This window comes from Mobula birostris, chromosome 7 (genome assembly GCF_030028105.1).
Source record: "Mobula birostris isolate sMobBir1 chromosome 7, sMobBir1.hap1, whole genome shotgun sequence".
Classification (NCBI taxonomy): domain Eukaryota; kingdom Metazoa; phylum Chordata; class Chondrichthyes; order Myliobatiformes; family Myliobatidae; genus Mobula; species Mobula birostris.
The window spans coordinates 128,261,318-128,274,627 of record NC_092376.1 but is presented as its reverse complement, the minus strand read 5'-3'; the positions used below and the strand labels follow the sequence as shown (position 1 = coordinate 128,274,627).

At 40.7% G+C, this 13,310-nt stretch overlaps 1 protein-coding gene across 6 annotated transcripts in view; it reads right to left on the bottom strand.

The window, feature by feature from the left end:
- The window catches only part of sh3pxd2b (SH3 and PX domains 2B), a 318,737-nt gene that overhangs the window by 292,215 nt on the left and 13,212 nt on the right, over positions 1–13,310 (bottom strand). For 5 of the 6 annotated variants that reach the window (XM_072263727.1, XM_072263730.1, XM_072263725.1 and 2 more), the window contains one exon: positions 3,574–3,654. In XM_072263727.1, coding sequence (XP_072119828.1) covers positions 3,574–3,654 — 81 coding nt within the window. Of the gene's footprint in view, positions 1–3,573; positions 3,658–13,310 lie in introns of those variants that run through there. The other variant, XM_072263729.1, reaches the window with a different exon arrangement.

Genomic DNA, 13,310 nt, shown 5'->3' with positions numbered 1-13,310 from the left:
ATGCCCAGTAGAAGATTCGTCCAAATATCCGTTTTAGTGAGGACAGAGATATTTGGAAAAATGCCTAGTGTGGACGCCTGTCATTTTTACTCGAAACCAGCGTTTTCAAAATTATCCGGTCTAGTGTCGACATAGCCTTAGATTCCAGTAGCTACCATGTCTTTTGTCTTCATATTGGCATTGACTGTGTGTTTATTAATCAATCTATTGCTACATTATTGACAAACAAAATGGTCACATATGAATCAACAGAATACTATCCAATGCCCGCCAAAAAGAACAAAAATCATCATGTTTCCTCCTTTCCAATATTTGCATAAAATTATACACCCGGACCTTTAAATATGCACCTAGAATGTAGGTGGAGATTTGCCAAATCCATCTCCTTCTTTACATACATACTCAGAATGAATGAAATGCTTGTTATGTACAGCTGAATAAAGAATCCTCAAGCAGTCAATTATTGAATTCACCAAAGCAATTATTTTCGTTTGCGATAGTTGATAGTGAATCAGAAGCCTAATTGACAACCTACCCCAATGTAACTTAAAATGATTGCATCACTAAAACTAGTAAATAATTAACATCGCAAACACGAGGAATTCTGCAGATGCTGGAAATTCAAGCAACACACATCAAAGTTGCTGGTGAACGCAGCAGGCAGGCGGCATCCCTAGGAAGAGGTACAGTCGAAGTTTCGGGCCAAGACCCTTCGTCAGGACTAACTGAAGGAAGAGCTAGTAAGAGATTTGAAAGTGGGAGGGGGAGGGGGAGATCCAAAATGATAGGAGAAGACAGGAGGGGGAGGGATAGAGCCAAGAGCTGGACAGGTGATTGGCAAAAGGGGATACGAGAGGATCATGGGACACGAGGCCCAGGGAGAAGGAAAAGGGGGAGGAGGGGACACCCAGAGGATGGGCAAGGGGTATAGTGAGAGACAAGCGGAACAAGTGCTACACATGCCCTTACACTTCCTCCCTTACCACTATTCAGGGCCCCAGACAGTCCTTCCAGGTGAGTCGACACTTCACCTGTGAGTCGGCTGGGGTGATATACTGCCTCCATTGCTCCCGATGTGGCCTTCTATATATTGACAAGACCCGACGCAGACTGGGAGACCGTTTCGCTGAACACCTACGCTCTGTCCGCCAGAGAAAACAGGATCTCCCAGTGGCCACACATTTTAATTCCACATCCCATTCCCATTCTGATATGTCTATCCACAGCCTCCTCTACTGTAAAGATGAAGCCACACTCAGGTTGGAGGAACAACACCTTATATTCCGTCTGGGTAGCCTCCAACCTGATGGCATGAACATTGACTTTTCAAACTTCCGCTTATGCCCCACCTCCCCCTCGTACCCCATCCGTTATTTATTTATATACACACATTCCTTTTTCTCTCTGTCCTTTTTCTCCCTCTGTCCCTCTCACTATACCCCTTGCCCATCCTCTGGGCTTCCCCTCCCCCTTTTCTTTCTCCCTAGGCCTCCTGTCCCATGATCTTCTCATATCCCTTTTGCCAATCAACTGTCCAGCTCTTTGCTCCTTCCCTCCCCCTCCTGTCTTCTCCTATCATTTTGGATCTCCCCCTCCCCCTCCCACTTTCAAATCACTTACTAGCTCTTCTTTCAGTTAGTCCTGACGAAGGGTCTTGGCCCGAAACGTCGACTGTACCTCTTCCTAGAGATGCTGCCTGGCCTGCTGCGTTCACCAGCAACTTTGATGTGTGTTGCTTAAAATAATTAACATGTTTGAATGTGTTTGAGATGCACTGTCATCACTGTTGCATATTCAAGATTGAATTCAATGCTTTCAAATGCACCGTCAATCCTTTTAATTTATTGCCTACTCAATTTTGTCCATTCATCTGAATACACAAATTGTCATCAAATATGTTATTAATGGATGCTAATCCCTCTATTTATGAGAAAAGATGTATGGTGTTAGCTGGCACAGGAAGGAGAGGAATGGGCTGTTGGAGGCGGCCAAGATAATGTATCTTGCAGATTGTTAAATGCCATAGCACACATATCACCCAATGATGGATAGGACAGATACAGTACAATTGGACAAATTGATCTCATCATATTTGGCTAATATTGACCATTTTGATCATTGTGATGCAATGAGGAAGTCAATGATTGACAAAAACCTGCCCTATTATATTAAAATGTCTATTACTGTTCATGGATAAAATATGTTGATTGTTTTTGAAGAGGGAATATTTAACAGATCTGTGTTTGCAAATGAAATGCAAAGATTAAGGGAAGGGGTGAGGGAGGAAAGAGATCTTTATCACTTTGTCTTTGATTTCCTATGTCTTAAGAGCATAAGATTGGAAAGTTACAAATCTAACTCCTTCATTCTGAAATTAAGGGTAATAGAAAGTAGGAAACAACAGACCATTTTGGTTAACATCAGTCCTCAGGGAAATGTTAGAAACCATTAATAACTTTATGTTTAAAAAAATCAATATAATCAGGCAATGGCAATATTATTTTGTGAGAAAGAAATCACATTTAAACAATGTATTACAGTTTTTTGAAAAAAAATATGTATGATGGATAAAGGATAACCAATATCTGCACCAGGTTTTACAGAATGCATTTGATAAGGAGCCGTACCAGAAATTAATGCAGAAATATCTGATGTAGTTTGGCCCAAAAAATGTTAAAAATTCCTTTGTTCCTGAGTTCAATTTAAACTATTCTGCGGCAAGTCAATTTAACACAAAGCAGTGTCCCTCATTAAGGACCTGCATCACCCAGGAAACATCTGTTCTCATTGCTACCATCAGGAAGGAGGTACGAGAACCTGAAGCCACACACTCAACGATTCAAAAACAGCTTCTTCCCCTCTGCCACCTGATTCCTGAATGGACATCTCATAAACACTATCTCACTACTTTTTTATTCTTGTTTTTACACTACTTATTTAACTACTTTATATACAGAAACATAGACTAATTTGCAGGGGTATTTCTGTTGTTATATTTCACATTGTACTTGCTGCTGCAAAGGCAACAAATTACACAACATATGTCGGTGATATTAAGCCTGAATCTGAAGAGGCAAATCTTGAAGCACAACTTTAGCATTCATGACAAAGGACTTCAACGCATTGACTTAAGTTAGTCCAAGAAAAATGTATTTGTTTTAAATTAAATTGTTGATTTTTAAATCAAGTTATATATTCTAATCTGTTAGTTCAACTTCCCCATAATTTAGCTTCTTAAATAAACTAACTTTTGACCGGCATTCTGCGTTTAGTTGTGTCATGTTCTTCCACAGTCTGGAGAGATCAGGAGAACTGGAGACAAGTTGTACAATGTGTGTGAGCTCCCCCATTGATAGATAGGCTCACTGTACCCTCTGGCCCTAAAGCCAAGTCACTGATCAGGATGCTAGAGGGTAACATTTGTTGAGCAAGAGGGAAGAACGAATTATTTCGATTGTATATGCACCCAAGGTTCTTCTGCACTCCAAGACAAAGAACTAAAGTTGGTCATAAACAGCCAAGATAAAGGATAGTGCTTTTTTTACAATTCTACAGGTGTGATTCAAGACTTACTTGCAGATTGAAGAACCTGCTATAGCGTCTGTAGATGACTTCTGTGGAACCATTTGACCATGTGACTTGAATTATGTAAACCTGAAAGGAAATGAAACAGATCAGAAATTTTGTCATAGATAGACTGGAATTTACCGATATTATTTCAGCCACCAGCCAAGTCTAGTCTTAACATAATATGTATTATACAACTAATAATGAATACAATTGTATACATAGCTGAGTCATATCTTCAAAGCTATGGTATCTGCTGGGTGTTTAGAGAAAAGAATTGATTGTGGACTCCAGGAAGGGCAAGGCAAAGGCACGCTCACCAGTCCTCATTGAGAGATCAGCTGTGAAAAGTGTGAGCAATTTCAGGTTCCTGGGTGTCAACATCTCTAAGCATCTACCCAGTAGATTGATGCAATTACAAAGAAGGCATGATAGCGGCTATATTTCATTGGGAGTTTGAGGAGATTTGGTATGTTACCAAAGACACTCGCAAATTTCTACAGATGTACTGCGGAGAGTATTCTAACTAACTGCATCACCGTCTGGTTTTGTGGGGGGGGGGGCACTGAACAGGATCGAAATTAGCTGGAGAAAGTTATCAACAGTCAGCTCCATCATGAGCACTAGCGTCCCCAGCATCCAGGACATCTTCAAGGAGAGATGCCTCAGAAAAGACCCATCATGAAGGACTCCATCGCCCAGGACATGCCCTGTTCTCACTGCTACCAGCGGGGAGGAGGTACAAGAGCCTGAAGCACATGCTCAATAATTCAGGAACAGCTTCTTCCCTTCTGCCATCCGATTTCAGAATGGACAGTAAATCCCATGAAAACTACCTCATTACTTTATCTCTTTTTGCACTATTTATTTAATTTAACTTTTTAAATATATACACTGACTGTAATTTAGTTTTTCATTATGTACTGCAATATACTGCTGCCCTATAACAATAAATTTCACGACATATGTCGGTGATATTAAACCTGACCTGATTCTGATTCTTAAATAATCTGCCCAACTCCCTGCAAACACTAAAACCTGCTCTTTATATCATACCACACCAGAGTGTAAGGAATGGGGCTAAGATTCCTCAGGTAGCATATCGTCCCTGTCAATTTGTCAGTGTATCATCAGCAAGAACCTGAAACAACACTTCCAAAGTGCTCCATCCATATTTGAACGGGGATGTAACATAAAGATTTTTACTCCTCATGTATTTGAAGGATGTAAGTAATAAAGTCAATTCAATTAATTTCAATCAGAAACCTATTGACATCAAGCTTTAAATGTTGGTTGAAGCAACCCAGAGAAGAAGTTCAAGTTGTATACTTTTGAACCTTTGAAGCATTGCCATCCTGTAAAAAATGCAACATCCACCCAGCCCTTATACAATACCCTGACAGGGCACAAAACCAGAGGGAAAATCTCCATATGCTCTGGTGCAGCTGGAAACCTAACATACAACAAACGGAGTCTCACCAATCTTCTAGCAAACTAAGTCTGATGGAGCTCCAATACTTGCAGCTGCATCTGGCTCTCTGAACCTTCAGCAATCAATCCAGTTCTGTCTGGTTCCATCAAAGCTTAGAGGGGAGGGTGCTGCTTTCCTACATCACAATTTTTAGTCTTCAATGGGATTACAAAGCTTCCAAAGTGCCAAAGGTTTATGGCACTAGAGCAGACAATAAACTAGCTGATGTGTAGATGTACTCTGCCTCTCCTCATCGCCATGCTTTCTCCCAGGTCTTTAGCCACAGTAACTACAGACTGAGTTCAAAACCCATGGAAATAAACTTGAACTGCAGGGACAATATAAATAATGGAAAGAGAGTAACCAATCCTAGGTTTTTATTCCAATTCGCCAAGGTCAGTACCTCCAGGAAAAAAAGGTGCCTGTGTGTGACTATCTTCTGTGTATAATTTCAATAACTGAAGGATTGTCAGTACCACATTATACTTTATAAGGAATAAATAATGGAGCACATCCTGAAACAATAGTCTAACACTACCTAAAATGCATGAATCAATCAGGGACTAAATAGAGTGCATACATGTTGATTCAGTTACTTCTGAACACATAATGACCCCCAAGACAAATAGCCAGGGGAAAACAAATTTCTATTAACCAAGAATAGACAGCCTACCACTCATAACAGCTTGTTGGGTTAAGTAGCAGCCAAGGAAATAATTAAAACTCTTGAACAAATACAGTAAGCAGGTTTGCAGACATGTACTGTATCTCCCAAGTCTGACTACAAACATCCTGCTGCTATACACAGATACTGCTTGTTTGTGGTGGATTTACAAGTACAGCATTCTCTCATTATTTGTATTGGGTGCTCCCAAAACATCCACTGCATGTATGTTGTGAACTACAGACTGCTGAGTACTTTAGCAATACACTTCAGAAGGAAGCATTGTTAATTAAAGCACACTGTTGTATGGCAGAACAGTCTGAGGGTTTCATTACGGAGTGAGTCCATCAGTTGACAAAAAGAATTAAAATTTATAGTTAAAACATCAAATGTCATGGCACATCACCTTGCAATAATCAATATAATTATTCATGAAAATCAATTCTCAGCTTTAAGTACAAATTAAACTCAATACTGTCTAATGGATTTACTGCCTGTGCTAATTTTGCATTTCTCCAAGGAAATAACAAAATAGACTGACCAATAGAGTGCCTCATCCTTAAAATATTCTGACCAATAGAGCATCCACAAGCAGTGAAATCAGAAAACCTGGGACTTCTGAAACCTCTGCCACATCCACTCAGCTTCCAGTAAAGGAGGTAGTAACTATGCACTGCAATTGTGTAGTCCAGGGATAAAATACGAACCCCTGACTGACTTTGACAATAGCTCCCATTGAGTAACAGAGTATGTGCTGGCCAGTCACCAACCCTCCACTCTGAGCAGATGGCTTCCTTTCTTGGAGGAGGTGAGAGTAGAAACAGGGTCAGGATGTATATTGTATACATTTCTCTGACATTAAATGTACCTACTGAACCCAAAACATCATCCTGTCTCATACATAGCTCATTTTCAAGGTGCAAAAGCTAGCCTGTTTGTGTAGATGTCTTTGGGTGACAGAAGAAACTCGGAGACACAAGAGATGCTGCAGATGCTAGAAACCTAGTGCAACACATATTAAATTTTGGAGGAACTCAGCAGGTCAGGCAGCATCTGTGGGGGAGAAATTGACAGCTGATGTTTCAGGCTCAGATCCTGTGGGCTGTTTACTTCTGTCCACAGATGTTGCTGAGTTCCTCCAGATTTTTGTGCAGGTTGCTGAAGAAAGTTGGAGTCATATTGCAGGCCCCCTTGAAGTTAAATGTTGTATCTCTTACAATTATAGTTGAGCAATGTTAGCACTGGAAACCAAGCAGCTATTTTAATTTGTGGCACAGGATGTGATGTAGACTTTGGTTCAGTCAAAAGCGTTCTTGTCTGAGTCTGAAGGCTACAAGTTCAAATTCTATTCCAGACAAGGGCACAAAGAGCTGAGATTTCAATCATAGGAGTATCATAGGAGTGCTGCACTTGGTGAGAGGAAGACAAACCAAGGTCTACTCTGCTATTTTGACTGAATGCAACTAATCCATGATGGTTGGTTGGAAAAGGTCTTTCCCAGTAGCCTGATTAATTTGCATTTTCATAGATCTGGAACACCCTGCCAGTTTTGGGAAATTCCTCTCCGCATATATTGATTATATTGTTTCTACTTAAAACAACAATGATACTGCAAACAACCTTCATGAACTACAAACATTTGGGACATCCAAAGGTTATAAATGAAGCTATATAAAAGTAAATTCTTTTCAAAGCGGAAAGTTAGGGTAGTGGCCCCAATATACTACAGGCAACCCTCAAGTTACAGGCATTCAGGTTACAGAAATTCACCCTTTGAGATTCACAAGTTACTAACAAAATGTTTTGACATACAGAATATGTTTCTCACAGAATTTGCATGTAAAACAGAAAATAAATCAACACAAGTTTAGTTTTGCAATTCTGTTTCTCAGTGCATGCACAGATGACACCTTTCATGTTAAGGAAAGTAATTTTCTACAGATGTAACTCCTTCCTCCCTATAATGCCAGGTGACACCTTTCCTGTCACGGGCAAGGCATCTCAGAATGCACACGGATCATTAAAGGAAGCAAGTGCTCCAAATATGCTCACAAAACTCGTAGATTAATGCTCCGTTTAGCAATGTCTTGAAAGTGTGGTTTGAAACGAATGTCAAAGAAAATATGAATCACAATGCAGCAGAGAATTTTCACACTCTGATGCCTTATACTGAATTGACTAGAATGGCTACAGTTCTAATCAAGCCAGTATATGGACCGACCATATTCATTTTATTTAAGTATCCTTTGACCAGTGGGAAGTCTGTCACCTAATATCTGAGTCAGAAGCACATCCAGTCCTGGAATTCAAAAGGATAATCAACACCCAGTTTCATCTTCATTTAGAAAGCCAAATATTCTGGCCTTGAATTTGAAGGCAAGTCATCTGGTTACTGCCAATGTCCACTACAGTCACGGGCTCGCCACAGAGACCCAATGGGGACTTGGTATTGTGAGTGAGGGTAGATGAAGTGTGGACAGTGAATGCCCAACCAGGGTGCAGGAGTTGGCTGGCCACTTCACCATATGCCAGTGAGTGTACCTTCAGTACAGTTTAAGCTTCAGAATAGGTATTTTTGAAAAGATGCTACCAAACATGATAATACTACTGCTGTTTATGAAGCTCCAAATACACACATTGCTCTCATTTGGTCTAATGTCAACTTCCTTTCATCCTAGATTTATTTCACCTTTAAACTCAACGTGTAGATTTTAAACTCCATTCTGCAGATATGATACGAGCATTAAATAATTTCATTTCTTGATAAATATCATGACAGCACTGAAAACTCCCCTGCACACTTCTCCCTGATTGGACTTTGGCTAATTAAAATAGGCAAAATAATATTAGTTTCTGCAGGCTGCATCCAAAGATGAATATTTACTTGCAGATATTTTGTGGATAAATTTTGGCATAAATTTAGCCAAACTATTTGCTCAAGTTGAACTACTCAACAATTTACTGAAATATATTGAACGTCAAGCAGTATTTGTTCAGCCAATAAGAGTTAAGCTCACCAATGAAAACAAAGGCTCATCCTTACAAACACAAAAACTCTTTCACTGTGATAACTGTTAATCTTGCATTTCAAAGTTGCTGTCATTGAAGATTAATTTATACAAATACAGAATCTCAGTTCTACAGATATCTGTCATCAGAAAATTTAATGTCATTTATTTTCATAAACAGTTCAGTTCTATTGTTTTATCCAATCCTTTAATTCTTCTGTTCTTTCTTTCTTTCTTCTTTCTTCTTGTGCTTAGTTTGACAATGAATTTATCAGTCCTTCTCTCCCCTATCTGGCTATCCTTCACCAATTCATTAGCAAGAAACTGAGTTATTATTCCTGTTCAAATTGCCTGGAAAGCCTATTTCCCTCATGGAACTCATAACTTCCACCAGGTTACATTTCTAATGCCGCTTTAATGCCCACACACAAATAGACTAATCAGTAGCAGCCTTGGTCTTACTGAATGGAAGAAGAGGCTTGAGGAGCAAAATGGACTCCCAATACCCCAACCTATTGACAATCAAATTAAAGAGGCTAGGCGAGAGGAGGTTAGTTCACAACAGGGGGATGGGAACCAGTGCAGAGAGACAGAGGGGTGTAAAGTGAGGGTAGAAGCAAAAAGTACTATGGAGAAAAGTAAAAGTGGCAGGCCGACAAATCCAGGGCAAGCATCAAAAAGGGCCACTTTTCAACATAATTGTATACGGGCTAAGAGAGTTGTAAAAGAGCGCCTGAAGGCTTTGTGTGTCAATGCAAGGAGCATTTGTAACAAGGTGGATGAATTGAAAGTGCAGATTGTTATTAATGATTATGATATAGTTGGGATCACAGAGACATGGCTCCAGGGTGACCAAGGATAGGAGCTCAATGTTCAGGGATATTCAATATTCAGGAGGGATAGACATGAAAGAAAAGGAGGTGGGGTGGCGTTGCTGGTTAAAGATGAGATTAACGCAATAGAAAGGAAGGACATAAACTGGGAAGATGTGGAATCGATATGGGTAGAGCTGCGTAACACTAAGGGGCAGAAAACACTGGTGGGAGTTGTGTACAGGCCACCTAACAGTAGTAGTGAGGTCGGAGATGGTATTAAACAGGAAATTAGAAATGTGTGCAATAAAGGAACAGCAGTTATAACGGGTGACTTCAATCTACATGTAGATTGGGTGAACCAAATTGGTAAAGGTGCTGAGGAAGAGGATTTTTTGGAATGTATGTGGGATGGTTTTTTGAACCAACATGTCGAGGAACCAACTAGACAGCAGGCTATTCTAGACTGGGTTTTGAGCAATGAGGATGGGTTAATTAGCAATCTTGTCGTGAGAGGCCCCTTGAGAAAGAGTGACCATAATATGGTGGAATTCTTCATTAGGATGGAGAGTGACATAGTTAATTCAGAAACAAAGGTTCTGAACTTAAAGAGGGGTAACTTTGAAGGTATGAGAAGTGAATTAGCTAAGATAGACTGGCAAATGATACTTAAAGGATTGACAGTGGATATGCAATGGCAAGCATTTAAGGATTGCATGGATGAACTACAACAATTGTTCATCCCAGTTTGGCAAAAGAATAAATCAAGGAAGGTAGTGCACCCGTGGCTGACAAGAGAAATTAGGGATAGTATCAATTCCAAAGAAGAAGCATACAAATTAGCCAGAAAAAGTGGCTCACCTGAGGACTGGGAGAAATTCAGAGTTCAGCAGAGGAGGGCAAAGGGCTTAATTAGGAAGGGGAAAAAAGATTATGAGAGAAAACTGGCAGGGAACATGAAAACTGACTGTAAAAGCTTTTATAGATATGTAAAAATGAAAAGACTGGTAAAGACAAATGTAGATCCCCTACAGACAGAAACAGGTGAATTGATTATGGGGAGCAAGGACATGGCAGACCAATTGAATAATTACTTTGGTTCTGTCTTCACTAAGGAGGACATAAATAATCTTCCAGAAATAGTAGGGGACAGAGGGTCCAGTGAGATGGAGGAACTGAGCGAAATACATGTTAGTAGGGAAGTGGTGTTGGGTAAATTGAAGGGATTAAAGGCAGATAAATCCCCAGGGCCAGATGGTCTGCATCCCAGAGTGCTTAAGGAAGTAGCCCAAGAAACAGTGGATGCATTAGTGATAATTTTTCAAAACTCGTTAGATTCTGGACTAGTCCCTGAGGATTGGAGGGTGGCTAATGTAACCCCACTTTTTAAAAAAGGAGGGAGAGAGAAACCGGGGAATTATAGACCGGTTAGCCTAACGTCGGTGGTGGGGAAACTGCTGGCGTCAGTTATCAAAGATGTGATAACAGCACATTTGGAAAGTGGTGAAATCATCGGACAAAGTCAGCATGGATTTGTGAAAGGAAAATCATGTCTGACGAATCTCACAGAATTTTTTGAGGATGTAACTAGTAGAGTGGATAGGGGAGAACCAGTGGATGTGGTATATTTGGATTTTCAAAAGGCTTTTGACAAGGTCCCACACAGGAGATTAGTGTGCAAACTTAAAGCACACAGTATTGGGGGTAAGGTATTGATGTGGATAGAGAATTGGTTAGCAGACAGAAAGCAAAGAGTGGGAATAAACGGGACCTTTTCAGAATGGCAGGCGGTGACTAGTGGGGTACCGCAAGGCTCAGTGCTGGGACCCCAGTTGTTTACAATATATATTAATGACTTGGATGAGGGAATTAAATGCAGCATCTCCAAGTTTGTGGATGACACGAAGCTGGGCGGCAGTGTTAGCTGTGAGGAGGACGCTAAGAGGATGCAGGGTGACTTGGATAGGTTGGGTGAGTGGGCAAATTCATGGCAGATGCAATTTAATGTGGATAAATGTGAGGTTATCCACTCTGGTGGCAAAAATAGGAAAACAGATTATTATCTGAATGGTGGCCGATTAGGAAAAGGGGAGGTGCAACGAGACCTGGGTGTCATTATACACCAGTCATTGAAAGTGGGCATGCAAGTACAGCAGGCGGTGAAAAAGGCGAATGATATGCTGGCATTTATAGCGAGAGGATTCGAGTACAGGAGCAGGGAGGTACTACTGCAGTTGTACAAGGCCTTGGTGAGACCACACCTGGAGTATTGTGTGCAGTTTTGGTCCCCTAATCTGAGGAAAGATATCCTTGCCATAGAGGGAGTACAAAGAAGGTTCACCAGATTGATTCCTGGGATGGCAGGACTTTCATATGAAGAAAGACTGGATGAACTGGGCTTGTACTCGTTGGAATTTAGAAGATTGAGGGGGGATCTGATTGAAACATATAAAATCCTAAAGGGATTGGACAGGCTAGATGCAGGAAGATTGTTCCCAATGTTGGGGAAGTCCAGAACAAGGGGTCACAGTTTGATGATAAAGGGGAAGGCTTTTAGGACCGAGATTAGGAAAAAGTTCTTCACACAGAGAGTGGTGAATCTGTGGAATTCTCTGCCACAGGAAACAGTTGAGGCCAGTTCATTGGCTATATTTAAGAGGGAGTTAGATATGGCCCTTGTGGCTACGGGGATCAGGGGGTATGGAGGGAAGGCTGGTGCAGGGTTCTGAGTTGGATGATCAGCCATGATCATAATAAATGGCGATGCAGGCTCGAAGGGCCGAATGGCCTACTCCTGCACCTATTTTCTATGTTTCTATGTTTCTATTATTATAGGTCCTGAAATAATTTCAGGAAGGTTCAAGATTTTTTAAAATTAATGCATCTATAAATAATGCCACCAGAAATAATCGGTATGTGTAGGAATTGGGAGAAGTTAATCATTGTTAGTCACAAATCACATTAATTAAATTTAGTGAGTGGTTTGCTACAGGGATCAGGGCTGAGTTCTGTATAGTTTGATATATACTAAGTATTAACGATCTGGAGGAGGATAAAAGTGTTGTGGTTCATAAATCTGCAGATGAGACCTACTGACCCCACTGGTGGTATAGCAGACAGTGGAGAAGGTTACCTGAGTATCTTCATCAAATGTAAAAGATTGACAGATGGAACCAAACTCAGACAAATGATGTTCTTTGGGAAGTTGAACCAGACAAAGCCTACACAGTGAATGGTCAGGCTCTGGGAGTGTTGTAGAACTGTTCCCCGAAAGTGGCACCACAGCTCGACAGAGTGGTGAATGTGTTTGACATGCTGTACGCGTTCATTCAATGATGAATGGAGTGTAAGAGTTGGGACTGCATTTGCAGCATTCTGTGCAGGTCTGGTTATATAGAACGAAGTGGTTAAGCTGGAGATGGTGCAGAAAAGATCCACAAGGATATTGTAGGGTCAGGGAGAGACTGAAGAATAGGACTGTTTTCCCTGGAGTAAAGAAAGCTGAGGAATGACATGAGCAGCACAGATAAGGTAGATGGTCAGTTGTTTTCCCCAAACTAGGGTAGTCAAAAACTAGTGGGAATAAGTTGAAGGTGAGAGGGGCAGATTAAAGGGCCTTCAAGGGGCATGTTTTCACACAGAGAATGCTGGTTATTTGGCTGCAGTTCGGAAAGGAAGTGATACAGACAAGTATAGTTACAAACTATAAATAAAACATTTGGACCGACATCTGGATAGGAACCGTTTGGACTCTACAGTCCAAGCAAATGTAATTAGCTCAGGTAGGC